This window comes from Pyrus communis, chromosome 6, assembly GCF_963583255.1.
Source record: "Pyrus communis chromosome 6, drPyrComm1.1, whole genome shotgun sequence".
NCBI classification, from domain to species: domain Eukaryota; kingdom Viridiplantae; phylum Streptophyta; class Magnoliopsida; order Rosales; family Rosaceae; genus Pyrus; species Pyrus communis.
Window position 1 is genome coordinate 25,863,078 of NC_084808.1, and position 27,680 is coordinate 25,890,757.

At 38.0% G+C, this 27,680-nt stretch overlaps 7 protein-coding genes across 8 annotated transcripts; 3 read left to right on the forward strand and 4 right to left on the reverse strand.

The window, feature by feature from the left end:
- Positions 1-3,721: 3,721 nt before the first annotated feature.
- Positions 3,722-6,047, reverse strand: LOC137737086 (uncharacterized). Its single transcript, XM_068476448.1, has 7 exons — positions 5,914-6,047; positions 4,926-5,097; positions 4,668-4,730; positions 4,501-4,548; positions 4,351-4,401; positions 4,089-4,152; positions 3,722-4,001 (listed from the first exon to the last, which is right to left on the reverse strand). The coding sequence occupies exons 2-7, from the start codon at positions 5,070-5,072 to the stop codon at positions 3,907-3,909; spliced, it is 468 nt and encodes a 155-aa protein (XP_068332549.1). The 5' UTR covers positions 5,073-5,097; positions 5,914-6,047; the 3' UTR covers positions 3,722-3,906.
- Positions 6,048-7,787: 1,740 nt separating this feature from the next.
- Positions 7,788-9,565, forward strand: LOC137737903 (casparian strip membrane protein 1-like). The gene is made up of 3 exons (XM_068477480.1): positions 7,788-8,353; positions 8,452-8,575; positions 8,865-9,565. Exons 1-3 carry the CDS (start codon positions 8,028-8,030, stop codon positions 9,078-9,080), a joined length of 666 nt encoding a protein of 221 aa, XP_068333581.1. The 5' UTR covers positions 7,788-8,027; the 3' UTR covers positions 9,081-9,565.
- Positions 9,566-9,707: 142 nt separating this feature from the next.
- Positions 9,708-10,705, reverse strand: LOC137737902 (photosynthetic NDH subunit of lumenal location 2, chloroplastic-like). Its single transcript, XM_068477479.1, has 2 exons — positions 10,142-10,705; positions 9,708-10,048 (listed from the first exon to the last, which is right to left on the reverse strand). The coding sequence occupies exons 1-2, from the start codon at positions 10,649-10,651 to the stop codon at positions 9,950-9,952; spliced, it is 609 nt and encodes a 202-aa protein (XP_068333580.1). The 5' UTR covers positions 10,652-10,705; the 3' UTR covers positions 9,708-9,949.
- Positions 10,706-11,585: 880 nt separating this feature from the next.
- On the forward strand, positions 11,586-12,945 carry LOC137737311 (2-hydroxy-palmitic acid dioxygenase mpo1-like). The gene is made up of 4 exons (XM_068476754.1): positions 11,586-12,050; positions 12,307-12,369; positions 12,462-12,533; positions 12,625-12,945. Exons 1-4 carry the CDS (start codon positions 11,703-11,705, stop codon positions 12,739-12,741), a joined length of 600 nt encoding a protein of 199 aa, XP_068332855.1. The 5' UTR covers positions 11,586-11,702; the 3' UTR covers positions 12,742-12,945.
- Positions 12,885-15,163, reverse strand: LOC137737312 (cytochrome P450 704B1). Its single transcript, XM_068476755.1, has 5 exons — positions 14,734-15,163; positions 14,019-14,633; positions 13,555-13,941; positions 13,286-13,486; positions 12,885-13,200 (listed from the first exon to the last, which is right to left on the reverse strand). The coding sequence occupies exons 1-5, from the start codon at positions 15,049-15,051 to the stop codon at positions 13,024-13,026; spliced, it is 1,698 nt and encodes a 565-aa protein (XP_068332856.1). The 5' UTR covers positions 15,052-15,163; the 3' UTR covers positions 12,885-13,023.
- Positions 15,164-17,712: 2,549 nt separating this feature from the next.
- On the reverse strand, positions 17,713-19,232 carry LOC137737901 (NAC domain-containing protein 2-like). Its single transcript, XM_068477478.1, has 3 exons — positions 18,927-19,232; positions 18,354-18,637; positions 17,713-18,254 (listed from the first exon to the last, which is right to left on the reverse strand). Exons 1-3 carry the CDS (start codon positions 19,090-19,092, stop codon positions 17,865-17,867), a joined length of 840 nt encoding a protein of 279 aa, XP_068333579.1. The 5' UTR covers positions 19,093-19,232; the 3' UTR covers positions 17,713-17,864.
- A 5,043-nt stretch (positions 19,233-24,275) lies between these two features.
- On the forward strand, positions 24,276-27,625 carry LOC137738090 (exocyst complex component SEC15A-like). 2 transcript variants are annotated; one of them, XM_068477694.1, is made up of 3 exons: positions 24,276-24,458; positions 24,750-24,807; positions 25,089-27,625. In XM_068477694.1, the coding sequence occupies exon 3, from the start codon at positions 25,093-25,095 to the stop codon at positions 27,460-27,462; it is 2,370 nt and encodes a 789-aa protein (XP_068333795.1). In that variant the 5' UTR covers positions 24,276-24,458; positions 24,750-24,807; positions 25,089-25,092; the 3' UTR covers positions 27,463-27,625. The 2 variants fall into 2 exon arrangements, with proteins under 2 accessions (XP_068333795.1, XP_068333793.1); XM_068477692.1 differs by lacking the exon at positions 24,750-24,807.
- Positions 27,626-27,680: the final 55 nt, after the last annotated feature.

Consider the following 27,680-nt stretch of genomic DNA (forward strand, 5'->3'; position numbering starts at 1 on the left):
ATTATTTCATACTTTTCCTGATTATGGTCGGCTGAAGGTCTTTGGTTGTAGCTGTTTTCCATGGCTTAAGCCTTATACAACTTCCAAACTGGACAGCAAAAGTAAGTATTGTGTGTTCTTGGGGTATAGTCTTCAACATAAGGGATATCGGTGCTTGGATCCATTGACACAGAGGATCTATATATCTCGTCATGTTATTTTTGATGAATCTACATTCCCATTTCATCACTCTCACCCATTGTCCCCGAGTGCTTCTCAATTTAATACTGCATCTCCAGTTGTGTCTTCAGTTGATTTGCAGTTCACTGTCCCTTATTCTTCCCGATCCTGCATTACTAGTGCCTCAATTACTGTCCCACCTACTGCCCCTATTGCCTCACATGCTCCTACTACCCCCACTGCTCATACTGCTCCTATTGACTCACATGCTGCTCCTGTTGCTTCACATGCTGATTCTATTGCTTCACCTGCTGCTCCTGTTACTTCACATGATCTACTGGCTGCCACTATTGATTCACATGATCCTACTGTTGATTCCATTGGTCTTCCCATCTCGGTTCCTTCTGTCGCTTCTCCTGTGCCCAATACTCATCCTATGCTTACTCGGTCAAAAGCAGGGATCTTCAAACCCAAGGCCTTCTCGGCCACCAAGCATCCTCTTCCCTCTTCTATTGATTTTGTCCCATCTACTTATTTGCAAGCTTCCAAGCATGCTCACTGGAGAACTGCTATGCAAGAAGAGTTTAATGCATTGCAATCTACAGGGACATGGGTTCTTGTCCCCTCTTCTCCTCTTCACAATGTTGTTGGTTGTAAATGGGTCTTTCGGATTAAGAAACATCCTGATGGTTCTGTTGATCGCTATAAGGCTCGCCTTGTTGCCAAAGGATTTCACCAACAAGCAGGCATCGATTATAAAGAAACTTTCAGTCCTGTAGCCAAGCCTGTTACCATTCGTATCCTGTTGTCTTTTGCTGCTCAGTTTCACTGGTTTTTAAATCAGTTAGACATTAGTAATGCCTTCTTGCATGGGGATTTACAAGAAGATGTTTTTATGCAGCAGCCTCCTGGCTTTACTGATCCCTCTTTTCCACATCATGTCTGCAAGCTTAAAAAGTCCCTTTATGGTCTTAAACAGGCTCCAAGGGCTTGGTTTGACAAGTTATTTCAGGTGTTGAGATCTTTTGGTTTTCAACAGTCTTCTTCTGATGCCTCTTTGTTTGTCTTACGAGCTCCCACCTTGGTGATCATCCTTGTATATGTTGATGACATTTTGGTAACTGGTCCTAATGCTACACTCTGTCAGCATTTTATCAACAAACTGAGCACTGTTTTTCCTGTCAAAGATCTAGGCTCATTGCATTATTTTTTGGGACTTGAAGTGCACCAGTCTCCTGAAGGTATATTCTTACACCAAGGCAAATATTTACTTGACCTTCTTCAGAAGACTAAAATGGATGGCGCTAAACCATGTTCCACTCCCTTAGGCACGGCCAAACTTGATCATACTGGTTCTCTCTTGTCTAATCCCACAGAGTATCGATCCTTAGTTGGTGCATTGCAATATCTTACCTGGACTCGGCCAGATATATCTTTTGCTGTGAATCAAGTATGTCAATTCATGCATGCTCCGAGGGATTCCCATCTTCAAGCTGCTAAAAGAATTCTCCGATTTTTAAAAGGTACTCTCACTCATGGCTTATGGTATAAACCCGGAAATCTGCACCTTACAGCATACTCTGATGCTGATTGGGCAGGGTGCACCTTTGACAGAAGGTCCACCAGTGGCTATTGCATCTTCCTTGGTTCTAATTTGATTAGTTGGAGTGCCAAGAAACAGCCAACGGTTGCCCGATCCTCTACTGAAGCTGAGTACAGGTCTTTGGCTCACACTTCGGCTGAAATAACCTGGATCTGTAAAGTTTTCCGAGATATTGGTTTTCAACTACCTCAGATTCCTCATCTCTGGTGTGATAATATCTCTGCAATATCTTTAGCTTCTAATCCAGTTTTTCATGCCCGGACTAAACACGTTGAAATTGACTATCATTACATCCGTGAGCTGGTTCTTGCCCATCTCATCAAGGTTCAATATGTTTGTAGTCAAGATCAATTGGCCGACATTCATACTAAGTCTCTGTCTCGGCAACGATTCCTCTATCTTCAGTCCAAGCTTTCTCTTGGTTCTTTTGATGCTTCCAAGTTCAGCTTGAGGGGGTGTAAAGAGTCATCAAAGTGTTCATAAGAATTGCTTATAGTTTGTTTTAGTTGTTTTGTAGTTTGTTAGTTTGGTTAAGGGCATAAGTGTAATCTGTTAGAATGCCCACAATATATATATCAGACTTTGTGTAATTATCTGAATTGTATTGAATGAAAGGCAGATTCATTTTCTATAATAGCCTCCCCAACCTGTTAAGATTAGCATTTCCCGGCTATGAAAAACAGAACTTTCTTGCATCACAAACAAAACGCAAACACAATTGTGAATGCAAACGAAAACTTGAAAAACAAAATTTAATCACAGTTAAACAAAGCAGCTCAAAAAAATAAAAACTTGCATCTTACTAGGTTCCTTTAGCCAGTGATCATCTTAACAAGAAATTATGCATTGGAAAATAGTTTTATTGCTAACCAGTTTCGGTTTTTTCTGCTATGCCATAAGGGAAGTTTGAAGTTTTCACACACCGCTTGTATAAACTCAAAATTCGAAGGGGCAGACAGGCAGCCACAGCAGCAGCCCGAGCATAATTTTCCATCTTTATATTCGGATCCACGCCAAAAACCCCAGCCGAACACCACTATCAGCAGCGTAGTATCTCAGATTAGGACCAGTCCCAATACCAATTTCCAACACTTGCTCAGCTTTTCCTTTCAGTTCAGCAAGGAGCTCTGCCTTGTAACCTGCAATCTTAACCATCAAATGATATCGCAGTTAAAACATCCCTACGCTAATCTCAAACTTTGGCCAGTTTGGATAGGAAGTGCTTTTGTAGGAAAGCATTTTTGCTCAAAATAGCTTCTGCTAGAGGTGTCATTAAAAGCACATTGATACTTCACTGAAAATCGAAGTGCTAACTGAAAAGTTGAAGTATTCTTCAAGAGCATATGCTTCTCTAAATCCGCTTATGTGACTCAAAAACATTTTAGTATTTTTGTCAAACGTAGTCAGAAATGCTTTTAATTGACACAAGAGAGAAACGCTTTTAATCTATCTAGAAGCAGTCTCAAACAAGCCTGTAGTCGAAAATGAGATCAAAACTATTAACATTTGTTAACTTAAGTTTATAATCATTAACCTCGTCATCACAAGACTTCATGGAGGTATTCAAACCGATGCATAAAACTCCTCGCACCAGTCTGGACTTGGAGGGTGAACTTTTTCTAACATGGCCCATGCATTCATCAACGTATACCCATCTAACCATGTTAGCCGAAAACACCCTTCAAATTGGACGCCATGGCGGCCAAATTGGGAATCACGATGTCGCCACTGCTGCTTCAATGAAGCGCCGTCCTCTGCACAAACATATCCGCTGCTGACGCAGCGCCAGGGACCCAGCGGTTGAAGAATCCGAGTTGACTCAGGTCGGAGAAGGATCGGAGCGCGATGTGATTAGGCCACGTGGCGCAATGTTTTCTTGGCTAACTACGGTATAACCAATGTCGTTTAATCTTACTACCTTTTGCTTGTTTTAACAGTTAAAATTCTGCCTGCAGTGTATAATGTATATGTCCAACATGCAATTTTTAAGTAAATGAATGTCATGTGTTCATCAGTGTGTACACGATTCATGTTACACGTTACAACCAGTACAAAAATCCGGCATTGTTCACGTTATTCGCTCTGGTACTTTAGTAATGACAGAATGCTCAGCTTCTAATTTGCGAAAATGCAGCAGGCACCAGCTACTCGTGGTGGTGGGTCTGATCCTCATAGCCAGTGTTGTTACCGCTGCCACTATCTAGTTGATCCTCCGAGGAAATGTTCATATTTCCGCCATCTGCCATATGGAAAAGAAAAAGGAGTTCGAGTGTTGAAGAGATGTTTAACATGTACAAGAAGTTTGCTGGTGATTGATTGCACATACCATCACCTTCGCCTCCACGAGAATAAGCTGAGCGTCTTGAACGCCCCTGCTGGTGTGGTGTGGGCTGATGACAACAAAAAAGATCAAATAAGAGATTAAAACCACCACAAATGCAAACAAACTAACTTGATGTATAGCAAAAATTGGCAGGAGCAGAGCAGAATCAGCATATACGGTTTTTAGTTTTCAATTGGTGTTGGCCAATCTTTGAACTAACACCCATCTTGAGGTAAGAAAATCAGGATGATATCATCGAACATACCTGCAGCTTTGGGCGGAGTGCTTCAAGTGGCCCTTTTGGCTTTGCTCCTTGCTGTTGAAGAAGTGAAAAGAACCAAAGATAGGCAAAGAGATTAGTCATTTAAAAGTGTCATAGCAACTGCAGTTTAAGAAAATCCACAACCACGAGTACCTTTCCCAATGCCCAATCAGCAGAATCAAAATAAGCGCGCTCATGGTCCTGACATAAAATTTGAACTTGTTTGTTTGTAACTTTATCTTGATAAAGCAAAAACTAGAATAGCAACATCGGACAGAGGGGAGATAAGAAGAAAAAAAGGATACAAGACCAACAATTACCTTGGATATTAGGGGAGTCTTCTTTGGTAGTATGCCTCCATACTTTTTCTTAATTGCTGCCTCCTGCAGAAGACAGAATCATAGACAATGATCCTACTGCATAACTTCATATGATAACTGAAAGTTTAAGACTTTGGGAAAGTTTGAAACAAAAAGAGAATATCAATGCAAAGGAAACAATCTGTACTAATAGACAACAGGGCAATAGGTAGGACATTTCAAAAATTTTAGGAACTAAATTGTAGAGCAGAGTTGCACCTCCTGTTGGGCTGAAGGCATGGGATTTCCATGATTTTCATTTGAAGCTTTTTGGTCTCCCCCGGCATCGTCACCATCACCAAGATCCATAGGAGTGCTATCAGCAACCTCTTGCTCCTTAACCTCGTCCATGTTTGTACCGGACATATTTTGCTCAGGGTGCTGGCGACAACTGCAAAAACAAAAGACTCGTTCACCCAAGCATAACAGATGTAAACAAATGTAGCCATTTCCTTGGGAATTCCAAATAAGCGAACCAGTTCCTTCCGTTTTTTAAAATCTCATACAACAATTACTTATAATAAGATCAACCTATTCATTGGTGCAACTCTATCCATTAAATCACAGAAATATCACTATGACTATGTTGATAAATGTATGATGCCATGAAAACACATTGAAGTAACCGCACTAATTCCATCAAACCACTCTCCCGGCGCATCACCGAAGATGCAGCCTTTCAACATGCCCTACCAAATACCCAACATTGAAGATAAAACTCCGGTTACAAGAGCAGCGAAGTTCAACTTCCCTATTTAACCCTTAGCCGAAATGGCTCGGATCAGCATCTTGAAGATGACATAGAACTATGGTAACAAAGAAAGTCAAATCTTTGCAGCAAAACAATTCAAAGCAAATCTTTCCGCACGCACAAAGGCACCAATAAAAACAACAAAAAGAAGAAGAAAAACAACACGAATCCAAACGCATATAACATGCAAGAAGCTTCAATTGGTGAAAGAAGAGCTGAAAATATGGCAAAAACTGTAAATACGGTTCCTATTAGGGGTAATCATAAAAAAATCAGAGCAAAAACCAATTGGAACATGGACTTTTGGAAGAACCCGGATTAGAGATATCAGTGAGTTTGCTACTGGGCAGCTAAGTTGCTTGATTTGCAGCAGAAATCTAATAGTTTTGAATGATAAATATCGAGATTTCTGAACTGGGAAATAGCAGAATTGAAGCGAAAGGGTTGGAAGATTACCTAATCAAGGATCGGATCCGATTGCGGAAGCAGAAGCAGCAGCAGCAGAGGCTCTCCGGAGAAGAAGAAGCAAGCCTAGAGAATACGCTGTACGCGGCACATTGTCTCGAATCTTAAGAGCGGGTAAGAGCGAGTGGGACTCTTTTGGGCGTGTGAGAATTGAGGCCTTTGTTTTCAATTGGACCGGGTTGAATTCTGTATCCTTTGGGCCTTTATTTTCATCAACCTCGGCCTCAAATCCATATCTGCTTTTTTTTTATTTTTTTTTATTTTTAACTTTTCTCTTGAGGAGTTTGAACTCAGGACGTCTTTTGAGAAGAGAAATATCGATAAATCAAAATACAGTTGGTTGAAATTTGAGTGCGCACAAGGAATGAAGCGGTGAAGTTCAAACTCTATAGGGTAAAACAATGTTTGGTAATAAGAAAAACGCTTCAGAGACTTTCTAAAAAATGAGACTCTCCATGAACATTCTGTCATCTCGTGTTGTTTAATAACGTTGTTACGGGAATTAATGTTAAATTATGAGGTGGCAGAGAATCCATGAAGAGTTTCACTTTGAGAAAGTCTCATGTTCTCACACTTTTTTCATTGTCTTTCTTTCTCTATAAAGAAGTCACAAGTTGATGGTTTAATCATAGGTAAGAGAAGGAGAGTGAGATTAGAAGAGGAGAAAATCTTACTCCTAAAATCGGACGTCGGTGGTATTAATTTCTACTCCATCAAGGTACCCAAAGGTGAAAAAGAAAAGGAGATTATAATTACCAGTTAGGTAGTCCGTGTCACGCCCCATAACCATTTTCATCATTCTATGCATTGCCCCATATGCCATTACATCACAAAAGAGACACCCATCATGTGCAAAACATCTTTTTCCGATGATCGACAGGCATTGCTTCCCATAATCTTTATGGGCTTAATTATCCAGACATGATTTTTGGTAAGTGATGATAAGATTCTGTTTCCAAGAAAAAGCTTTGCTTATAAGTAAGAGTATGGAGCAAAGAATACCAATCTCATGACTGTCGACCATAGCAGTTTAGAATATCGAATTGTCAAAAGAAAACCGTAACTGCGTCTTTGCATAATTTGGCTCGACATCAACAGATATACATTTCCCCTTCTTCCCTTCTTCCAACCATTCACACAGACAACTGCAAGTTATGAATATTCATCTGAAGTCTTGCATGCAAACATGAGATAATAATGTGTGCTGCAGCCAAGGATGACTTGCCGGAAGCAACCAACTTCTCTTCTTCTTCTGTTATTTACAGGTACATAATATGTTCATCAAATAAAATTGGCTCTTCGGGGTATAACGTACGATAAAGAAAATTAGTTCAGATCATAGGTTACGATTTGTTTAGCTACGAACACCAGCGTTACATCGTGGATTAGTGGCATTTAGGAAGAAGTAGGTGTGTTTTCGACAGGAGATTACCGGCAAGTTGTCCCTGGCTACATGTCTGTCTCATGTTTACATGTTAGATCTCCATGATGATATACAAAAATGGCGAGGGGAGAGGCCAAGATTCAACATGCCATGACAGTAAGTAAGTTTTCCCAATCTGTTTCACTAATCCCCGTTCGGTCTGGGGTTGTAATTATTAATTAGTACCATAATTTTGATTAAATATACTAGCTGGAGTGTTTTATGACAAATGATGCCATGGTTTTTACTTTTTGATTATTTTAACAATTTCTTTGTGTTTGTTGAAGAAAAAGAGTATATGAACTTATTTGTCACGCCTCAGATCTAGTTAAATCAGTTGATTAAGGTAATGTGTCCGTCTTGTTACACTTAATGTTGTAACCTCTTATTCCGAAAAAATAAGAATAGTTAAAACCGCTTTCTCACTGGAAAAAAAAAAAAACATGGTGGGAACCTAAACACCAAACCCACTTACACAGTGACAACATTCTCCACAGAATTTCCAGATGACTTCATAATCTTCATTGGCCATTTCTAGTACCTGGACGCGTCACCAGAATTTCTAGGGTTGGAAACATCCTCATGGTTCAGAATTATATATGCACAGCAAGTGCAGCAGGTAAAGATAGAATAATATATATTGCAGCCTATCAGAGGTTTACACATAGGATTGAACTCCAACATGCACATTAGTATAAAAGCTTGCCTTCCCCTGTCACTCCAGATCAGAACCAACCACTGTAGAGCTCAGCTTCAAAGAAAAGAACTGAGGAGAAAAAAAATGAAGGCGGGAGGAGGACCAGTTGTTGAGGCTACGGAAGCATCGAAACCGATCCCAAAAATCAAGGTGAGGAAATTGCTCTCTGTCCTAGACTTTACTCTTCGAGTCGTTGCAGTCCTCGGAACATTAGCCAGTGCCATAGCTATGGGAACTAGCAGGGAAACACTTCCCTTCGCTGCGCGGTCAGTTCGCTTCAGGGCTCGGTACAAGGATCTTCCCACGTTAACGTAAGGATCTTTCGTTTTAGCGAAAATAATTGTACTATTTTCTTTTTTTCCGAAGATAAAATGCTCAAACTTTGAGCATGTGTTCATATCACATGCAGGTTCTTTGTGGTTACCAATTCTATCGTATGCGTCTACCTTGTGCTTTCCCTTCCTGTATCTATTGTCCATATCATCTGGACTGCAGCAGTAAACAGTAGGATCATCTTGATCATCTCCGACATGGTAAAAGACGTGGAAATCATTGCTAACTAAAGGGAAGTGATTTCTGCGGTCGCCCTTCTCCTGCTGTACTCCTCGGTTTATTTATGTCCATTGATTCACCTTTTATTCAATCTAAAGGACAGAAAAAAAAAAACAAAAGAGTAAAGAGGAGAGAAATGACATGTTGAAATCACTTTCCGTAACAAATTAGTCTTTAAGCTGCCTAAGCTTATTATTTTGCTCAAACATTTAACTTTTGTCAAATTTTAAATGCTACTTTGGTTAATAAGTAAATTCAAATGTTGTGAAGGTGATGATGGGGCTTGTAACTGCCGGAGCTTCAGCTGCTACAGCCATAGTGTACCTGGCGCACTACGGGAACCCCTCCACCAACTGGTTCGCTTTCTGTCAGCAGTTCAACAGCTTCTGTGAACGCATTTCCGGGTCTCTCATTGGCTCCTTCGTCGCCATAACTGTACTTGTATTGCTAATCATCATGTCATCCGCGGCAATTTCTCGACGTTGATGTGCTGTAAGCAACTGCTGGCGATGAATGCCATCTATTTGTGTGAATACAACTGTGAATTTGCAAGTGTGTGATAGGAAGATTTGCTCTAGTAATTATCACATATATCTTGTGTAAATTTAATTAAACTTTAAACCATATTTACAATATCTAATTACAATTTTCTTTTGCGCTAAATAAAACCAACACTCACCGCAATGAATCTTAAGCACAAACAAATCTCCTAAAACTGCAAGATTAATCAATCATACACAGCCAGACATATTTGGTTAATTACGTCACCCCACCTACTACTAGGCCAATAGTGGAACCAGATCATCCGTTGATCCGAAGCTAACATGGTCCATCAAACTGCGGCACAACCCAAACCGCTCTCTGAGACTTTGTGTTCATAGAGTTTTGGCCTGCTTTGATGAAAGCCAATTTGTAAGACAAATCGACAAGTGCTACAACCACATAATTCTCCGGATTCAGACTGAGTTTCTCCAAGACATGGCCCATAACGTAGAGTCGCCGGTATGCTACGGGTGGTGGTTGTGCGGTGGCTATTCTTAAGTTTTGACTTTGAATTGGTGACCATGTTAAATTTAGAATGTACAGTATTATTAATCTCAAAAAAAAATTTGGTCAGTGATCACTTCTTCATTTACAAATCATAAATTTGGAGCGGTTTTGCATCTTACAATCTGCAATATCTTGATTTATTTTTATTTTCAATTGCAATGATGTAGTTGTACAGCTAATCCAAATGAATCTAATCACAAATCTACGAAAATTGCATTAGTTCATGCACTTCTATATTTATTATTTACCCAAACATATTTGGTTTTAATGCAAGCCACTCAGAATATTAACCCGAGCCACTAGAACTATGCCAGTAGTGCAACCAAATCATCGATCGATTTCAATGTCTTCTCGTAGTACAAGTACGATTCATATACCTTCGGCGTTCGAACATAATAATCAAGCTGCAGCAAAAACGTAATTACATTGTAATTAATCAGATGAAAGATAAACTTTTGTAGGCAGCATTGCAAGATGATAAACCGATTGAAGATTACCTCTGCCATGTTATCCACCAATTCATTGGCCGTCTTAGCATACTCACTCCGGCGAGCTTCCGGCACCAAATTCACAGCATTTTTCAAGTCTTGCGAAAGATAGGCAGACTTTAGACGAATGTAAAATATGACGTACCTCCAAGCCATGGCCTCCAACATGTCCCTCATGCTATGTAGCCCTTCGGCAGTCTGCCTAATCCTAGCCACTGCATCTTCGGGAGAAAGTCCAGGCTCGAAAAAACGTTCCCTTATAAACGAACGAACGCCCCAATTTTCGGCTAGTCCAAGCGGTGTGGCAACCCCGTGTTGATGTGCCCCAAGTGCCATTGTAGTGACCAAAAATGTTGTCACAATTTTTCTTCGACTCGTGGCATTATTTTCTTGTTCGTGCTCTTCTCCTGGAAAGGATGCTCTGATTACCGGCAGTGAGATTTTGTGACGGAAATTTTGGGGTTTGGTGACGATGTGGAATTGGAGGAAGGATGTGGTGGTGTTCGTGAAGCTGCCCATGGCTTTGGGGAAAATATGAACAAGTTCGAATTTTCATCGAAGTATGGCGATGGACTCACTTGTGGATTGCTGGCTAGGTTTCTGTGGCTGACCGCGTTGCTCGTTAATCCAACATGGACCTTACCTTCTTGCCACGTGGCATTCATTATCTTGCTTTATATGGTCGAAAGACTGGCCAAAACTAGGGGAGATTTTTTAGCACAGTCCGATACACAAAGTACTATAAAATAAGTGATTGGATCCTTGAAAAAAATTTCAACCACTTGTATTATGTCACTTTGTGTATCAGGCCTCGTTTTAGGCATACTCGTCTTGGATCATGTGGTGGTTTAGTTAAAACACGCGATAAAAAATTGGAGAGGGTAGGGTTGGAATGCAGAGAATGGTGAGATGTATTTTTGTGTTACTTGTAGAATTGAGATGGCAAGGTCAACTGTACTCTTGAACTTCTTAGTATTCGACCAAAATTAGAAGAAAAGGTTTGGTGACGACTTTCACACTCTTGCCTTTTTATTATGCACTCTCTTTTTATTTTGTCTTTTGATTATCTTTTAATTATCTTTTAATCCATTCAATTTCTAAATTCATCTGGTGAAACGTCAATAAAAAATAAAAACGAAAATAACATTCTGAAATTTTTTGAAATTTTTTAGCATAACAATCACACAACTATATAGGGTTATTAACTCACGTTACTATCATGCTGTGAGTCTATGAGTTGATGACATCATTGTTATGTCATGAACCTAAGATTTAACCTTAAGTAAATACACATTATCATGAGCGGATCCCTAACCACCAGACAACGATGTAACTGCGCGTCTGTGACACAAAAGTAACCGCAAACCTAAGATGATGTTACAAATGAATAGCCGGGTCGGGTCAATTTTATCTAACAACATCAAAAGCCCAAACCTTTTTGTGTTATACGAAAAAGCATCTTACTTTTCCTTCTTAACGAGCTAAAGAAATCGCCATCACCCTTCACCCATAAAAATTTTCCCGAGAAAATTCGCAACAGAAGTCCTAATTTTCTCGGGAAAATTTTCAAATGGGGAAGACCGGCCTGTTCGATCTCGAAAAGCACTTTGCTTTCTACGGAGCTTACCACAGCAACCCAGTCAACATAGCGATTCACATGCTCTTCGTCTGGCCAATACTTTTCACCATTCTGCTCATCCTCTACTTCACGTCCTCGCTGCTCGGTTTTGCGGTTTCGGTGTTTGGGAACGACGTCGTTATTCCTTTCAACATCGGCTTGCTGTTGACTATAATCTATTCGGTGTTCTACATCTGTTTGGACGCAAAAGCTGGCTCCTTGGGTGCTCTGCTCTGTGTAATTTGCTGGGTTGGTAGCTGTTTCCTTGGAACCCTACTCGGATTTTCCATCTCTTGGAAGGTAATTTCTGGAGTTATTAATTTTTATGAAATATTTGGTCTTGGTTTTGTTTATTTGTGGAACTAGTACTTATTTTTTGAATTTTTTTTTTCTTTGCAGTTCAGTAATTTGGAGTTATTCTTAGTTTTTTATCAAGAAATTTGATCATGGTTTCGTTTATTTTGTGAAATTAGAAATTTTTTTGTGAAGATTTTTCTTTAGAATTCAATAAATTGATTGCTCCTTTAGCAGTAAATTTGACCTCAGTAATTTTCAGGTTGTTCTGGTGACTCAGATTGTGTGTTGGACTGGACAATTTATTGGCCATGGGGCCTTTGAGGTATTAAATTTGTTTTATTTTTCCTAATTCTATTTGTAACTTCATATCTTTCTTGTTGCATTTATACTCTTGAAATGTTATGTAATCTGCAGAAAAGGGCACCAGCTTTGTTGGACAATCTAGCACAGGCCTTTATAATGGCTCCCTTCTTTGTTCTGTTAGAGGTAATTTTGATGGTTTTTTTTTTTTTTAAATTTCTGTGGTAATTTTCTGATTTGGCATAATCATGATTTGTGTGTTGTCTTGTTACTTCAGGCTCTGCAAATGTTCTTCGGCTACGAGCCCTACCCCGGGTTTCAAGCAATTGTTCAGGCAAAGATTGATGCTGAAATCAGTGAATGGCAAGAGAAGAAGAAGAAACTGATATCCTAATCTGTAATTGGATTTACTTTCACTGTAATATCTGGGAGTGGTTAAAGTAATTTGAAAGTTTTTATCTGGTATATAGTGTAAACATGTGACTAGGAAGCTTTGAGATATATATAGCACATGAACTTTTGAGAAGGACATTTAATGGGAAGCTATTTATGTCAGTTGCGACATCATGTATTCAAATAAAATTAAGTTCTCCCTTTTGGCTGTTGCGTGTCTAAAAAGCGTCGATATATATGAGAAGACTCTTAATCTGCTTTTAATTATCTTTGACACAGATGATTAGCGCCTGGCTATGGTAAGCTTCAAGCCGTGCGCCATTGACAGAATTGTCATCATCCGGTACTGAACTGGATGCCCGGCGACCAAAGTGAAGGTGTAAAATCGGCACAGAATGGCCAGGGCCATCTTCATTTGGAGGTATGCAGAGTCCTTCCCTAGGCAAATTCTTGGTCCTGCCTGCAAATCAGAGGTAATCGACTGTTTATGTTTATGACCTGGACTTTAGAATGAATATACGGCTAAGATTGCTAGGTAAACTAACCTGAAATGCGGTGAACTTGAACGGCGATGCATTTTGGAAGAAACCCTCTTTGAGCCATCTCTCGGGCTTAAACGAAGCTGCATCAGGTCCCCAATTGTACTCCATTCTACCCATTGAGTAGGGAACATAAGTCACCATTCCTCCTGCTTTGACTTTGGTTCCATCTGGTAGAACATCATCCTCCAAGATGCCTTTAGGATCCTGCAGCCATGTAGATTACTTAGAGCAACAATATCGACAGTAACGTTTTAGTTAGGTATGATGCATACCTGAGGGACTGCAGGGTACAGACGAAGCGTCTCTGTAATAACAGCATGCAAATAATACAGTTTCCCCAGCGAGTCGTAACTCAGCAGTCCTGCAAATTGCGCAACTCTTCGATTGAATAATTCAAGGTTCTCTGTGTCATATGGGTGCAACGAAACCTTCTCTTCTCTTGCCTGATCTTCTTCAAAAGTTTTCAGCTCGGAATAGAGCTTCTCAGCTACATGGGGGTGAGTCATTACCATGTATATGGCCCATGAGAGAGTAGTTGCTGTTGTGTCCCGCCCGGCTATTACAAAGTTAAGAACAACGTCTCTCAGGCTTTTGTCAGTTAAATCGCTTTCCGAGTCTTTGCCTAACTCGATGAATCTCGACAGTAAATCATGCTTCATCTGATCACAAATTAGGTTAATCGGATTATGAATCTGTTTTCTTCATCCTGCAAACAAAAAGTAACGTTCTGTGTTACCTTGTTGTTTTCAGAACTCTGCTGAGTTTCTTTGATCTCTGCTTTCCTTCTTCTAATAACAGAGTATGTAAAATCATCAATGGTTTTAATGCTCTTGTCAAGTAAAGCTTCTGATCCCACATTCAAGTATCTCTTTATTCTCCACAGAGGATCGATAAATCGAAGCGTCACGATGATGTTTGCAGTGTCAAATGCCTTGGCAAAGTGATTGTCCGGCAGATTGGGAGCCAGAGTTCCAATTTCCACACCAAATCCCACCTTGCAGATGGAGTCCAAAGTCATCCTCATCAGCAGTTCCTGCACAAAGAACATATATTCATTTCTCATACCGTCCAACGAATTAAAACCATCTCTATCAAGACGACAACAATACAGACGCTGTAACGAAGGTGTTTCCACCTGCATATCGACTTGTTGGCCTTGAAAAGACGCTCGGCTGAGACTCGAATGGAGCTTGAGACTGTAATCTCTGAAAACCACAGTGCTGAAATCCCTCAAATTCTTGGACGCAAATTCAAAGCTTGCAGTCTTTCTCTGTTTCCTCCAAAGCTCTCCATCCACATTGAAGATCCCATCTCCGAGCAGTACTTCCATGTACGAACGATACACTTCACCCTTAAAATTAACAAAACGCGCCGGAGATCAACACAAAATTAAACAAAAACAAGAACCAACCAAATCAACACAATTAGTAACGGCGCCGAAGAAATATCACCTTAGGGTAGTTTGCAAAGTTGGTCTTGAGGACATGTTCTACATTCGCAGGATCTGCAATGTAAGTGTAAGTTGTGAATGGCATTGGGACGACGACGGAGTTTGACTCCGAGAGGTACTTGACGAGCCAATCGTGCATTCTGTCGTAGTTGGTGAACTGTTCGATCGCTGCTCCGACGAGAGGCCATGTTTTGGGGCCTTTTTTGTTCCTCTGGCTCCATCTGTGGATGAATATCCACGACAAAACCATGCAGAGTACCATGAAAACTCCATCTTGGGAAGAAAAAGCTAATAAAATGTTACTTTCTTGATCTTCCATTTGATCAGATGCCTCACACACAGAGGGCAATGTTGAAATGCTTGGGGGTTGATTTTATAGTGGCAAAGATGAAGTAGTTAAAGATTTAAATAGCTAATTAGCTAGTTAAGTGGTTGGGACTTGGGGATTAGTGAGAAATTAGCTACGGCTTTGTTAACAATCTTTACATGCTCAGTTTCACCTCTTTTGTGCCCTTAACCTAATTCTTTCCGACCATGATTTTTAATAATTATAAAGGCTCGCAAAAATTCATGACTTGAGGTGAGAAAGGAGAGATCTTTTCTCAAACGCGACTGTGACAGTATCTCAAACTGATCAAGTAGTATTTTGTGTTAAAACTAAACCGTGTCTCATGGGTGGTTCAACAAACCAAGCCCGAACACCATCAATTTGGAGAGCAAGCTGAGCTAGACGATAAGCGATACCATTAGCTTGGCAGCGCGTATGGGCAAATGAAGCTCTAGTGACCTCATTTAGCAGAACCTTGGTGTCTTCCACAATATGTCCGACTGCAGAGATATTAGTAGAACTGTAGAATTATCATGTAATGCTGAAACGATTCGGAGAGAATCGCACTAAAAAGAAATTTTGGAGACCCCTTTCCACCTCAAAAGTTGCACCCTCCCCTTGCCATCATAGCCTCGATCTGCAGCGGAGAGAAGACGTGCTCAAATCACATTGCTTTCCCTACCACAAACTCCCCACAAATCATGAACCACAATTTCAACCTCACTCGGATACCCACTTTTACTTTAATTATTCAAGTTGTAATTTACTCGTACTTTTCCCTATTTCTATTATTTTATGGCTTTGTTACTTTTCAGATGTCGGTCAATATGTTTTGATCTGAGTATTTAAGTAAATAATTCGAATCGGGGTGTGTTAACGTGCGTTTAGTATGTGGCTTACATATATAAAAAAGTTTAGACATTTTTCTTTATTTTTTACTATTAAATTGAATAAATTAATAAAAAAAATACAGTGAAAATGAAACCTGAATGTGTGTGAGAGACAAAAAAATAATGGATATATCGTTTTGTTATCAACAATTGTAAAATTGAATTATGGACCGAATCGATAATATTGACAATATGACATAACGGAAACTGCTGTTAAACTTTGAGGTGACAGAGAGTTTATGAAGAACTCCACTTTGAAAGAGTCTCCTCAGCATTTCTCATATGTGAAAGGATTTGAGTTTGTTGTCCATCATTATTATACTTAATTTCTAGATTTTTTTTTCTATTAGCACCCCATAATATGTTGAATACACATCTCATTAAAATTTAATATTAAATGACTTACATACATAATATCTAATGACAATTTCCACCTTATAAGGTTAAAAAAAAAAAAATTCAAATTACTTTTCACATGTATATCCCAAGTTTATTTATTTTCTTCAACTCTCAAAACTACTCTCATCCTCCACTATATAATTAATGAAACTACAAACATGTTAATTGAAAAAATTATTCTTGATGAATGAAACGTGAAATCAACGTTTCAAAAACTTTACATGAGGTAAGACTTCGTATTTTCATTGTTTTAGTGATTTCAACGACATTGACATGCATATAAATGTGTTATGAATGATATCCATTAAAAACAAATATGATTGATGATGAGAATCACACATCTAATAAACCTTAGCCATATTAGATCACAAATATCCCTTGATTTTAAAAGTAGCGTAACAACCTAATCTCTTCCTCTAATTCAATGATTCAATAACTAAATCCATTCCCATGATTCAATCAAATGAAAATAAGAGGAATCATCATCATCAACCCTAATATTTATTTAATCCCCATTGCCCAATGCCATTGCTCCTACTGTGTATAAAGCTCTACACTTCTATAGCTACCATATTTTTTTTATTTTTTTTATCTTCCTCATCTTCCTCATCCACTGTTGCGAAAATCATATTCCTCATCTACTGGTACGAAATACCCACAGCCTTCCACCGCTTTCCATGGAAGGGATAGAGAAACATGAAGGGATAAACACATGCAAATAATCAAACAATTGTTGGCACCATTCCAATAGAAAAATTAAAAAAAAAAAATCGAAATCACGCCAGCTTCAGCTTTACACCGAAGGCACTTTTGGATGACCTTATGTATTTGCACTTAAAATTTGAAGAATGTGGGGTGTACATAAAAAATGTAAGTTATATGGTCAAAGTGTATGGTATGAGGGTATTATAAGAAAGTAAATGGGGTGTATTAAGACAAGTTTAAATTAAAAAAGATAATGTGGGGTGTATGTAGAAAATGTAAGTTATATGGTGAGAGTATAGGGTGTGAGGATATTATAGGAAAGTAAATGGGGGTGTATTAAGATAAGTTTAAATTAAAAAAGCAAATGGGAGTGTATTAAGTATGTGAGATGTATTCAACAAATGTGGGGTTTCAATATAATAAGCCAATTTCTATCTTAATTATACTTATTACTTATGATGTAAATAAATGGTGCTCCTTTAGAATATGGGTAAAAATTAAAATTAAGGAAAACTTTGAGTTTTAACGATAATGACAAAATAAATGGTAAAATGAATAGTACCATGATTGACTTTTTAGTGTAAATATGTGATTTTTGATTAAAATAAACAGTTCCTCGAGCTTTTCGTTAAAGTTCCTTTAAAATTACCCAAAATCATCTTCTTTGTAAGAATTCAAATTAAACAGCTCAAATCCATTTCACAATTTGTTTAAAATAATTCAACTCCTCTCACAACCCACCATTTTATTACAACATTCTTTTTACCACCTTAATTTCCCATCTAAAACACCCAGATTTTCATTGTTTAATTACGGTCCAAACCACGGTAGGTGGTCAAAAACGCTATTCTGAGCCGTCACTTGGAATTTACCGGAGTCCATCGTGTTTTGGTAATTCTGCGTTTCCCCGAACTGAAACATTTGAGCCTGGCCGGCTCCTGCGCCGGCCATGCTGTTCTGAAAATCGTATCCAGAATTATTGTCACTAAAAAGTTGGGAGATCGAGCCCAAGTAGTCCATGTCCAGTAAGCTAGTTATCGAACAGGCCCGTGGAAATTTCAACATCACTTGTTCCTCGTTGGTTTTCGCCGTTTCTGGTGTTTTCATCTCAATTTTTTGATCTTCTTCCACTTTTTGATCCAGATAAGCTTTGCCCAGATGCTTTTTTTTGTAGATCCTGCAGAGGACCCAATCATCCAGCTAAAATTCAACAAATACAAAGCGAAATACAAAGCGATTGTCAGTCTACAGTCAAGTGTTTGCTAAAATGCCTGACTGAACGATGACAAAGTGGCTTACTCTCATGGACCCGAGGTGCTTGTTGGCTTGTTGTTTTCGCGAGTCGCTTAAGCGATACTCGTGCATAATCCAGTCCGACTTGACCCCCTTTGGCGGCCTGCCCTGGTAAAACACAAGAGCTTTCTTCACCCCCACGTACTTGGACTCGCTGTAAATCGCCTTGTCTGTTCCCGTGGCTTTCCAGTAACCCGATACGGTTGCCCGATTCGGGCGCACCCCGTTCGGGTACTTTCGGTCTCTCGGGGTGAAGAAGTACCATTCGCTCTCTCCAAACTCTGCCTTCTCTGAACATCATAAACAATACCAAGTTACGATCAATAAAAAATCAGGGTAAGCAAGTTCTCTTAAGGCCCCTTTGGCCGAGAGAAACTCGCCTAGGCTTGGGATGTCACTCCAATGGTATCTTAAGCCAATCGCGCACTATCATACGATATAACTATGATATAACTTTTCTCGCATGCAGTGCGCACGATTGGGCTAAGATATTGTCATGGTGACATCACTGTCATAGTGACATCCCGAGCGTGTAGGTAAGTCCTTCTCCGCTTTGGACGTCTAAATTACGATACTAACCAGGTAACTCCCACGGGTCAAACTTGTAAATATCAACCTCTGGGATGATGGACACAGGGCAGGGCCTTGAGGAGGCTTGGTTTTTTAGGTAAAAAACGATGAGCTCCTCATCAGTTGGGTGGAATCTAAAACCAGGAGGAAGGTCGGAGCTTCGTTTTGCCTCCATTTTTGGACCTCCCTCAGAAAAATAATCAAAAAAAAAAAAAGAAAAAAAAAAAAGACAAAGACACGAAGACACAAAGACAAAGCTGCTGGTGGATGAGGTTCTAGGGTTACAGGAGTAGAAAGGAAATGAAGGCGTTTGAAATGTTTGAACGGAGAGGGTTGCTCCTTTTATGGTTGATTGTGTTTGTCGTTTTGTCTGCGTCCCGTGGCTCTGATTGGTTAATCATTTGACTTTGGCTGCCTAGGAATGGAATGTGGAAAGCGTACTCGTGCAAGTAAACCAAGCTGTCCAATAATTTGGCTTTTGTCCAAGGTTCCTTGCACTTGTCACAAACTTTATCCGGATAGCATTATTCTATTGGGATTATTCTTTGTAATGGTCAAGAGATTTTTTTTCAGCGTGACTGAACCAATAGTGTTATACCGCATATAATTATGCAATTTGAGAAACACTAGAAAGAAAACTTTCCACTACTAAATTTATGATAATATGTTATGTATTGCATCATATTTAGAGTATATTGAAAGATTTCTCGTAACTCTTTCGCTCTATATATATCCAAAAGAGGGAAGTTGCTAGTACTTTTGATAAATGGTGTGAAAATTTTCAAGAGAAAATTTATAGTATATATATTTTTTTCCAAATTTTTTTATAGTATATTGACTATAGTCTACTATCATCTTAAACCTAATAAAACGAATATGGAGAAATCATTTTCGTAAACAATCAGATGCTTGTGTAGTTATATTAGTTAAAACAGATGCGTTACTCGTATGTGTAATCAATTTCGAATCTCTCCTTCACATATTAAGTTAAAGATTAATATCGCGTTAGTAAAAGGAAAAGTATTTTCTTAGGTAGTAAATGGTCAAATAATTAGAATCTTTGAATGGAACAAAATGAAATTGGAATCTTTGAATTATACCAATTTGTACACCTAAAAACATTGAATATTTCGTCCGCCTAAATCGGAAGCCGTTATAGATGCTATGACAAAACTTCGTAAGAATTTTTCTCAAGAAATCTATGATCTCGATCCCTTACTTTGCTTCCTACAACTCAATTTGTTTTCTAGTGATGACTAAAACCCACTCAACACTCTTTTTTATTTGTCTTCTTCTTCTTCTGTGTGAACGAAACAAATAATAAGTCAAGTAATTAAGTAAAACTCTAGTAAGTATACGTTAACGTAAGTGTATGGTGACTTGGTAAATATAATTTAGTAACTATTTAAAGCATACTAATTGAGTTCAGCATACAATAATACATGTTTAGAATAATAAGTCAAATTTACATAAACAGTTTTTAATAAAATGTTATTGACGTGTACATCAATTCACATATTTGGTACGATTATTTACGATGTTTGAACAAACATTATAACAGTAATTTTTTACGTATACGGAAAATCAATCAAAATTATCTTACAATTGACATGTGATTAAAACAATAATTTATTATTAATACATACGTAATTGACTACACTTGCAATACAAGACAATCAAATTTAATTTTTAATTAATTCAACATTATTCAGCTTCCACTAAATCCCAATACCGTGGAAAATAGATAATTAAGAAAATTAGGTAGAGATGCAAGTGACTTTTTATCACAGTATTAAAGAGTAGTGTTGTTCTTGTATTACGGTGTAATTTCAAATTCTGCTAACTCATAATCTAACATCTCGTTTAACAAATCTCTCGTTTGATTAAAAAAAAAAAAGAAAAAAAAAAGAGAAAATTAGGTAGAGAGCGAGGAAGGAGGTTATTCCCACCCGAGTAATTGCCGGAGCTTAGTCTACAAGGTAGGCTGAGGTAGCTATCTTTCCCGTTTAGTGAGCTGACGCGTGTCCATTCTCAAAAGGGTAGAAAAGGATAAGCACTACGGTAGAATTGTAGGCGGGTTTATTTGTGGTGCTTATCTTGCATGTCGTCAGTGGGGACCATGGATGCACATTTGCCCTTTGATTCGATTATTCTTTACGAGATATTATTTAGTGTGACCGGTACATAGAGTAGTACATCATATATCATTATATAAATAATATGATATGTGTGTTAAAAAGTTAATAACTTAAAAAATAAATTTTTTTATCACTTTTATAAAAACACGTGGTATACTATTCGTATTCCGATTACAATAAAAAAAGATGTGATATCCACACACCCCCTTTTTACTTCTCCCACACTTTTTTAGTTTTCAGGCTTCGGATCGGATGAAAAAATTCTTATTTTTGACGACACTTTCTCGAGTATTCTACTTCGGATATTATAAAGATATACTATTTCGGAGTCCCTAAGCATCTAACGGATTTTATTAAGATATACTATTTCAGAGTCCCTAAGCATCTAAATGAAAATTGTGGCTATGACTCCAATTTTAAATCTGCAATTAGTGTTCTTTTGATTCATTAAAATGTGTAGTTATAGGTTTTTTTGTTAATTTCGTTAGAACATCCGTCAAATTAAGAGATGTTGGAAGTACCATTTGTAGAATTGTTTTAAAGCTGATGGATCATTGCTCCAATTGAGTTAAAGTTGAAGAACTATTTCTTCAATTTTTATCATTTAGTTTCCCATATTGCTCCTTCATTTAGCCTCGCGTGCATGATAAGTGACTCATTTCGACGGAAGTTATAATGGATTTGACAAAAATGATCATATTTGTACGTTTTGATAAGTTAAGGGTCCAACGATCACAAATTTTTAGTTGAGCCTATTACTTCAATTGGATTAAAGTTGAAAGAACATTGCTTCAATTTTCTTGAACATACATAAGAATTTTTAAATGTCACGTGAATGGCATGTTTGGTTTCTTAAGATTCCAGGAGGATCCTCAATAAATCCTCTAATCACATCCGTTCATCGTACATCGTGTATTCAGAAATCATTGTAATTTTTTTAATTTGAAATTGAATATAAACAATACTTGATAAAAACTGATCGTACGATGTAGGATGAACGAATATAATTGGAAGATTTCTGAATGATTCGGCAAGGATCCTCACTCCTCAAGATTAACGTTAAACTGACCACGTGGCAGGAATGTTTTGAGCTAATCTCATGAGCATTTCAACGAGATAAATTAAATAGTCTATTTTGGCTCGTTTCCATTAAGCATGCAAGGGGAGGGGGTAGTTGGTGCCAGGTGGATTGTATTATTATGAGTAAAATAATGACTAATGAGAACTTATTAATCATAACCGTGATTAGTTGGCATCATAATCCTCTATGTATATTTTTTGTATTGAAAATATTAGAGGATAACGATGGAAGAGGCATGTGTAACTCCATTTATTCAAAAGGTATAAGTGGTATTGAGAATAAAAATAGGCATTATATATTGCCATTTATTTTGTCAATTTATCGATCTGAGATTTGTAACTATCATTATAAAAACGTAATTTTGTATCAAGTTTTTACAATCAAAGAATTATTAGCGTGGATGGGATGATGATTTCGATCGTGAGACATTGTCAACATTGAAAAAATAGATATTAATATAACAAGAGCTCGTTCGTAATTAACTTAAACAAAGTAAATCAGGTAATGATGCGTACATATAAATATATAATATACATTCCGTGAGAGAAAGAAACTTAGATTTGGGAGCGACAAAAAGACGAGTGCGAGAGTAACATAAGCAGAGATTTGTGTGAGAAAGAAGCAGAAACGGAAGGAAAAAACGAGAAGATGTAGTCGAAGCAGACGCTTGGATGACGATGGACTTATGGCCAACATGGACAAATGCGTCATTTTACTGTGCCAAGGAGGAGAAACAACAGGGGCGTGCAGTTTGTTGAGGTCCATTTTCGTCATTTACTGCTGGTGAACATTGGTTTTTGAACTGAATTTTAGTATATTGATAATATACTAAACACGTGTGTTGTGGGTTTTAGGTTTGACGAGGTAATTAAGCCATGGCTTGTGCCTGGCATATGCAACTAAAACTTGAATAAACTATTGGTCTCTCATTAGTTTTCTTTGGTTGGTGGCTAATGACTTTTGACGAACCATGTCACATCCATTTTGTAATCTAGCCATAAGCATAATTAAGCTCCATAAACTTTGGGATTTAGGTTTATCCAAAACTTTTATGATTATGTTAAGCATTTTGTAATAAAACAAGCCAAGAGGAGTCACCAACTTAGAGAATGGATAAAGTGCGCTCGTGCCTATCCCATAATATAAATGTTTTTGCGAAGCACTTGGGCCAGTGCTCTACTAATTGTACTAGTTGCATAACCCGACATCCCGCCATGTGAAGGAATCAGTGCAATTAAAAGTGAAACTATTCAATATAAATTATAACTTATCTTGTGAAGTTTTCGATATGAGACTTTGTTCTTCAGCACGAAACCTCCTTATTCCTTAGCGGAACACAATCACTAAGCCAATTGTTGAACTATTCTCTTGACTTGTTACACTTGCACCCATTTGTGCACTTGTGTAATACACTTACACAAGTCAGGATCAAGAGACCAAGATTTCAGATTAGTTTGGAACCACTTCTTAGATTAGTATTGGATTTTTAACTGTTAGTTTTAAGATCACTTACGTCATTATCGTTAGACGATCATACGAAGAAATAGAGTAAACTTTTTTCAAGACAAGTCATATAAAAGGAGGAGAGTTCAAATACAAAATCTCACGTAGTGTATACTTTTTAATTATTTGTGTGGAGAGTGCTTTTAAGTTGACTGAAAACGTTTTTAGTAAAAAAAATTTTAAAGCCAATTTTTAGTAATAATCTAAGTAGATCTTGAAAAAGCATTTGAAAGATCTTTTTTACAAGAAGCACATATGTGATTTTTTTTTTTAAAATACTTGAAATGCTTTTGAAATCTAAAATCAATTTTACTAAAAATATTTTTACTTATTTTAAAAACACTTCTAAACGGAATGAAAAAAATGATTTAGTGACATTGTAGTCCTTGAAAATTTTCATCTTTTTAACTTTTGTGTAAGGGTAAAATAAACATTTGAACCCAGCAGAGAATTGAGGTTGTTCAAATGGGAGTGGGACCCAGAAAGGGTGGGCCCGTCTTCTCTTTCACTCGCCAATAAGAAACCGAGTGCGCGAAAATCTCCATGGACGAAAGACTCCGGCCTCCGCCTCACTCGCATAGGCAGCATCGCAAAAAGATGAAAAAAGTTAAAAACTTTGTTGCGGAATGCCAAATTCCCAGCTCGAACAATTGCACGCAGAAAAGCATAATCCATTTCGAAATGGAAAATAAACAACAGAATAAACAGGAAAAGTAAAGGCTTTTCGTTTTTTTTTTTTTTTTTTTCAAATAATTCCATTGGAATAATCGCATTTTCTCTTTAGATTTGGAGGAAGAAGAAAATAAACAGCTTCTCTCTGTAAGTTATCCCTTTTAACAATCAAAGCTTTCGCATTTTGTCGAAAATACATCTGGGTTTTTTATTCTATGTTTTTTCCTTCTGTTTTTTGAATTGATCGATTGAATTCTTGGTTTGTTTCCTTTTCTGGGTTGTTTTTATCTTGCTTTTTCTTACTGATGTTTCAATTTTCCACCATTTTTAGGCTGTGAAGGCGTAAATAATGCCGATATTAGTGTGATTTAGAATGCTCCTCTAACATATTAAGAGAAAAAGTTTCCATTTTTATTGATTTTTTGGTTGTTTTTTCAGGTGCATTTCGCCCCCAAATTCTCCTTTTTTGCTGATTATTTTTCTGAGCAGTAAATGGGTAACTTAATTAGGGTTAATTGGGTTATAGGCAAATATTTTCGCCTTCTTCGGGCAACCCACCTGGATTTTTTCTAAGAATGTGCATTGTAATCCCCTTAATCTGTTATGGATATGTATGTATTAGGTTATGAGAAATGATTATGTTCTGTTTTAATTAGGATGAGTAAGGTATAAATTTGCTTGTGTGTTTTGTTCAGCTTAAATTTTTACTTAATTCTGTTCTCGTTGTGTGTAATTTGATTTAAAAGTGTTTTGTTTGTTTTTTGTTGTTTCTTTCAGAATAATGGAGTCAAAAGCGAGGAGAAGAATTCCTACAGAGAATGGGGATACTGGTGAGGACTTGGTTCTTGCTACATTGATTGGGAATGGAGATGACCTCGGTCCTATTGTCCGGCATGCATTTGAGATGGGGAGGCCAGAATCACTCCTCCACCAGCTCAAGCATGTTGTAAAAAAGAAGGAAGTCGAAATTGAGGAGCTCTGCAAGACTCATTATGAGGAATTCATTCTTGCAGTTGATGAGCTTCGTGGTGTGTTGGTTGACGCCGAAGAGCTCAAAGGCCAGCTCTCTAGTGATAATTTCAAGTTGCAAGAGGTCGGGAGCGCTTTGCTGATTAAACTCGAGGAGCTTCTTGAATCTTATTCAATAAAAAAGAATGTGACGGAAGCTATCAAAATGTCCAAGAACTGTGTACAGGTGTTGGAGCTCTGTGTTAAGTTTAATAAACACATTTCCGAAGGCCAGTTTTACCCGGCATTGAAGACTTTGGATTTGATTGAGAAAAATTACTTGCAGAATATTCCTGTTAGGACACTAAGAATGGTCATAGAGAAGAGAATTCCGATCATTAAATTGCACATTGAGAAGAAAGTAACCAGTCAATTCAATGAATGGCTGGTTCACATAAGGAGTTCTGCAAAGGATATTGGACAAACCGCAATAGGCCATGCTGCATCTGCCCGTCAGAAGGCTGAGGAAATTCTCGAACTCCAAAGGGTAGTTGAGGAACAGAATATTTCGGGGCTGGGAGATTTCGCATATACTTTAGATGTTGAAGAGATTGTTGAAGAATCTATTTTGAAGGTTGATTTGACTCCTCTATACAGGGCATATCACATCCAAAGTTGCCTTGGAATCCAAGAGCAGTTTTGGGAATATTACTACAGAAATCGATTGCTGCAGCTTAATTCGGACTTGCAGATCTCTTCAGCACAGCCTTTTGTTGAATCCTACCAAACTTTTTTGGCTCAAATTGCTGGATACTTCATAGTGGAGGATCGTGTATTGAGGACTGCTGGGGGCCTGCTGTTAGCCGAGCAAGTTGAAACAATGTGGGACACAGCTTTAGCGAAAATGAAATCTCTGGTAGAGGAACAATTCTCCCTTATGAATTCTGCAACCCATCTTCTTTTGGTAAAGGATTATGTGACTCTTCTTGGCTCTACTCTTAGACAATATGGATATGAAGTGGGACCACTTCTTGAGACGCTTGACAAGAGCCGAAAGAAATACCACGAGCTTCTTTCAGAAGAGTGTCGGAAACAAATCGCAAATGTTATTGCCAATGATACCTATGAGCAGATGGTCTTGAAAAAGGACACTGACTACGAAAGTAATGTCCTGTCATTCAATCTCCAGACATCAGATATAATACCGGCTTTTCCATATATTGCACCATTCTCCTCTGCAGTACCTGATACCTGCCGAATTGTCAGATCATTCATCAAAGGGTCTGTTGATTACTTGTCTCATGGGGCACATACTAATTATTATGATGTTGTGAGGAAGTATCTGGACAAACTCTTGATTGATGTCTTAAATGAGGTGATACTTAATACAATTCAAAGCGGTAACATTGGTGTCTCTCAAGCGATGCAGATTGCTGCAAACATATCGGTACTTGAAAGAGCTTGTGACTATTTTCTTCGTCATGCAGCCCAACTATGTCGGATCCCAATCCGTTCAGTTGAGAGGCCTCAAGCTAGTTTAACTGCTAAGGTGGTTCTAAAGACTTCAAGGGATGAAGCTTATCTTGCTTTGCTGAAGTTTGTAAACACTAAGTTGGATGAGTTCATGGCACTTACAGAGAATATCAATTGGACTATGGAGGAAATGCCACAGAATGGAAATGAGTGTATAAATGAAGTTGTTATTTACCTCGATACTCTTATGTCGACAGCACAACAAATTTTACCTTTGGATGCTTTATACAAGGTCGGAAGTGGGGCTCTCGAACACATTTCTAACACTATAGTGTCGACTTTTCTAAGTGATAGCGTCAAGAGGTTCAATGCTAATGCAGTTATGGGTATCAACTACGATTTGAAGATGTTGGAGAATTTTGCAGACGAGAGGTTTCACAGTACCGGCTTGAGCGAAATTTACAAAGAAGGTAGTTTTAGAGGTTGCTTGATAGAAGCACGACAACTGATAAACCTTTTGTCAAGCAGTCAGCCAGAGAACTTCATGAATCCAGTGATAAGGGAGAAAAACTACAATGCTTTGGATTATAAAAAGGTGGCTAGTATCTGCGAGAAATTCAAGGATTCTGCTGATGGTATTTTTGGGAGCCTTTCAAACAGGAATACCAAGCAAAGTGCTCGTAAGAAATCAATTGATACGCTTAAGAAAAGATTGAAGGACTTCAACTGAGGCTTGATAAACCTTTCTCCATTCTGCATTAGAACAAAGAGATTTCTTTTTCATTGATTATTAATATAATTTTTCCCAGTGCTCTCTTTTGTTTCTGTTTAGAACGAATGGGAATTTTCTAATATTTCTTGCCAAGTTATGTTCGTATAATAACGTTCGCTTGTTCCAGTTATTTGAAAGTTTTGTTTCGTTTTACATTAGAACGATGCTTCTACGTT

Coding starts and splice junctions, on each gene's coding strand:
- LOC137737902 (XM_068477479.1), bottom strand. CDS start 10,651: ATGGGCAGCTTCACGAACACCACCACATCCTTCCTCCAATTCCACATC. Junction 10,049..10,141: donor TGGTGGATAACATGGCAGAG/GTAATCTTCAAT, acceptor TTTTTGCTGCAG/CTTGATTATTATGTTCGAAC.
- LOC137737903 (XM_068477480.1), top strand. CDS start 8,028: ATGCACATTAGTATAAAAGCTTGCCTTCCCCTGTCACTCCAGATCAGA. Junction 8,354..8,451: donor AAGGATCTTCCCACGTTAAC/GTAAGGATCTTT, acceptor TATCACATGCAG/GTTCTTTGTGGTTACCAATT. Junction 8,576..8,864: donor TCTTGATCATCTCCGACATG/GTAAAAGACGTG, acceptor AATGTTGTGAAG/GTGATGATGGGGCTTGTAAC.
- LOC137737311 (XM_068476754.1), top strand. CDS start 11,703: ATGGGGAAGACCGGCCTGTTCGATCTCGAAAAGCACTTTGCTTTCTAC. Junction 12,051..12,306: donor GATTTTCCATCTCTTGGAAG/GTAATTTCTGGA, acceptor AGTAATTTTCAG/GTTGTTCTGGTGACTCAGAT. Junction 12,370..12,461: donor TTGGCCATGGGGCCTTTGAG/GTATTAAATTTG, acceptor TGTAATCTGCAG/AAAAGGGCACCAGCTTTGTT.
- LOC137738090 (XM_068477694.1), top strand. CDS start 25,093: ATGGAGTCAAAAGCGAGGAGAAGAATTCCTACAGAGAATGGGGATACT.
- LOC137737901 (XM_068477478.1), bottom strand. CDS start 19,092: ATGGAGGCAAAACGAAGCTCCGACCTTCCTCCTGGTTTTAGATTCCAC. Junction 18,638..18,926: donor TGACCCGTGGGAGTTACCTG/GTTAGTATCGTA, acceptor TATGATGTTCAG/AGAAGGCAGAGTTTGGAGAG. Junction 18,255..18,353: donor AGCACCTCGGGTCCATGAGA/GTAAGCCACTTT, acceptor GTTGAATTTTAG/CTGGATGATTGGGTCCTCTG.
- LOC137737312 (XM_068476755.1), bottom strand. CDS start 15,051: ATGGAAGATCAAGAAAGTAACATTTTATTAGCTTTTTCTTCCCAAGAT. Junction 14,634..14,733: donor ACTTTGCAAACTACCCTAAG/GTGATATTTCTT, acceptor GTTAATTTTAAG/GGTGAAGTGTATCGTTCGTA. Junction 13,942..14,018: donor AGAGTTCTGAAAACAACAAG/GTAACACAGAAC, acceptor ATTTGTGATCAG/ATGAAGCATGATTTACTGTC.
- LOC137737086 (XM_068476448.1), bottom strand. CDS start 5,072: ATGTCCGGTACAAACATGGACGAGGTTAAGGAGCAAGAGGTTGCTGAT. Junction 4,402..4,500: donor CTGATTGGGCATTGGGAAAG/GTACTCGTGGTT, acceptor CTTCTTCAACAG/CAAGGAGCAAAGCCAAAAGG. Junction 4,002..4,088: donor TCGTGGAGGCGAAGGTGATG/GTATGTGCAATC, acceptor TCCATATGGCAG/ATGGCGGAAATATGAACATT.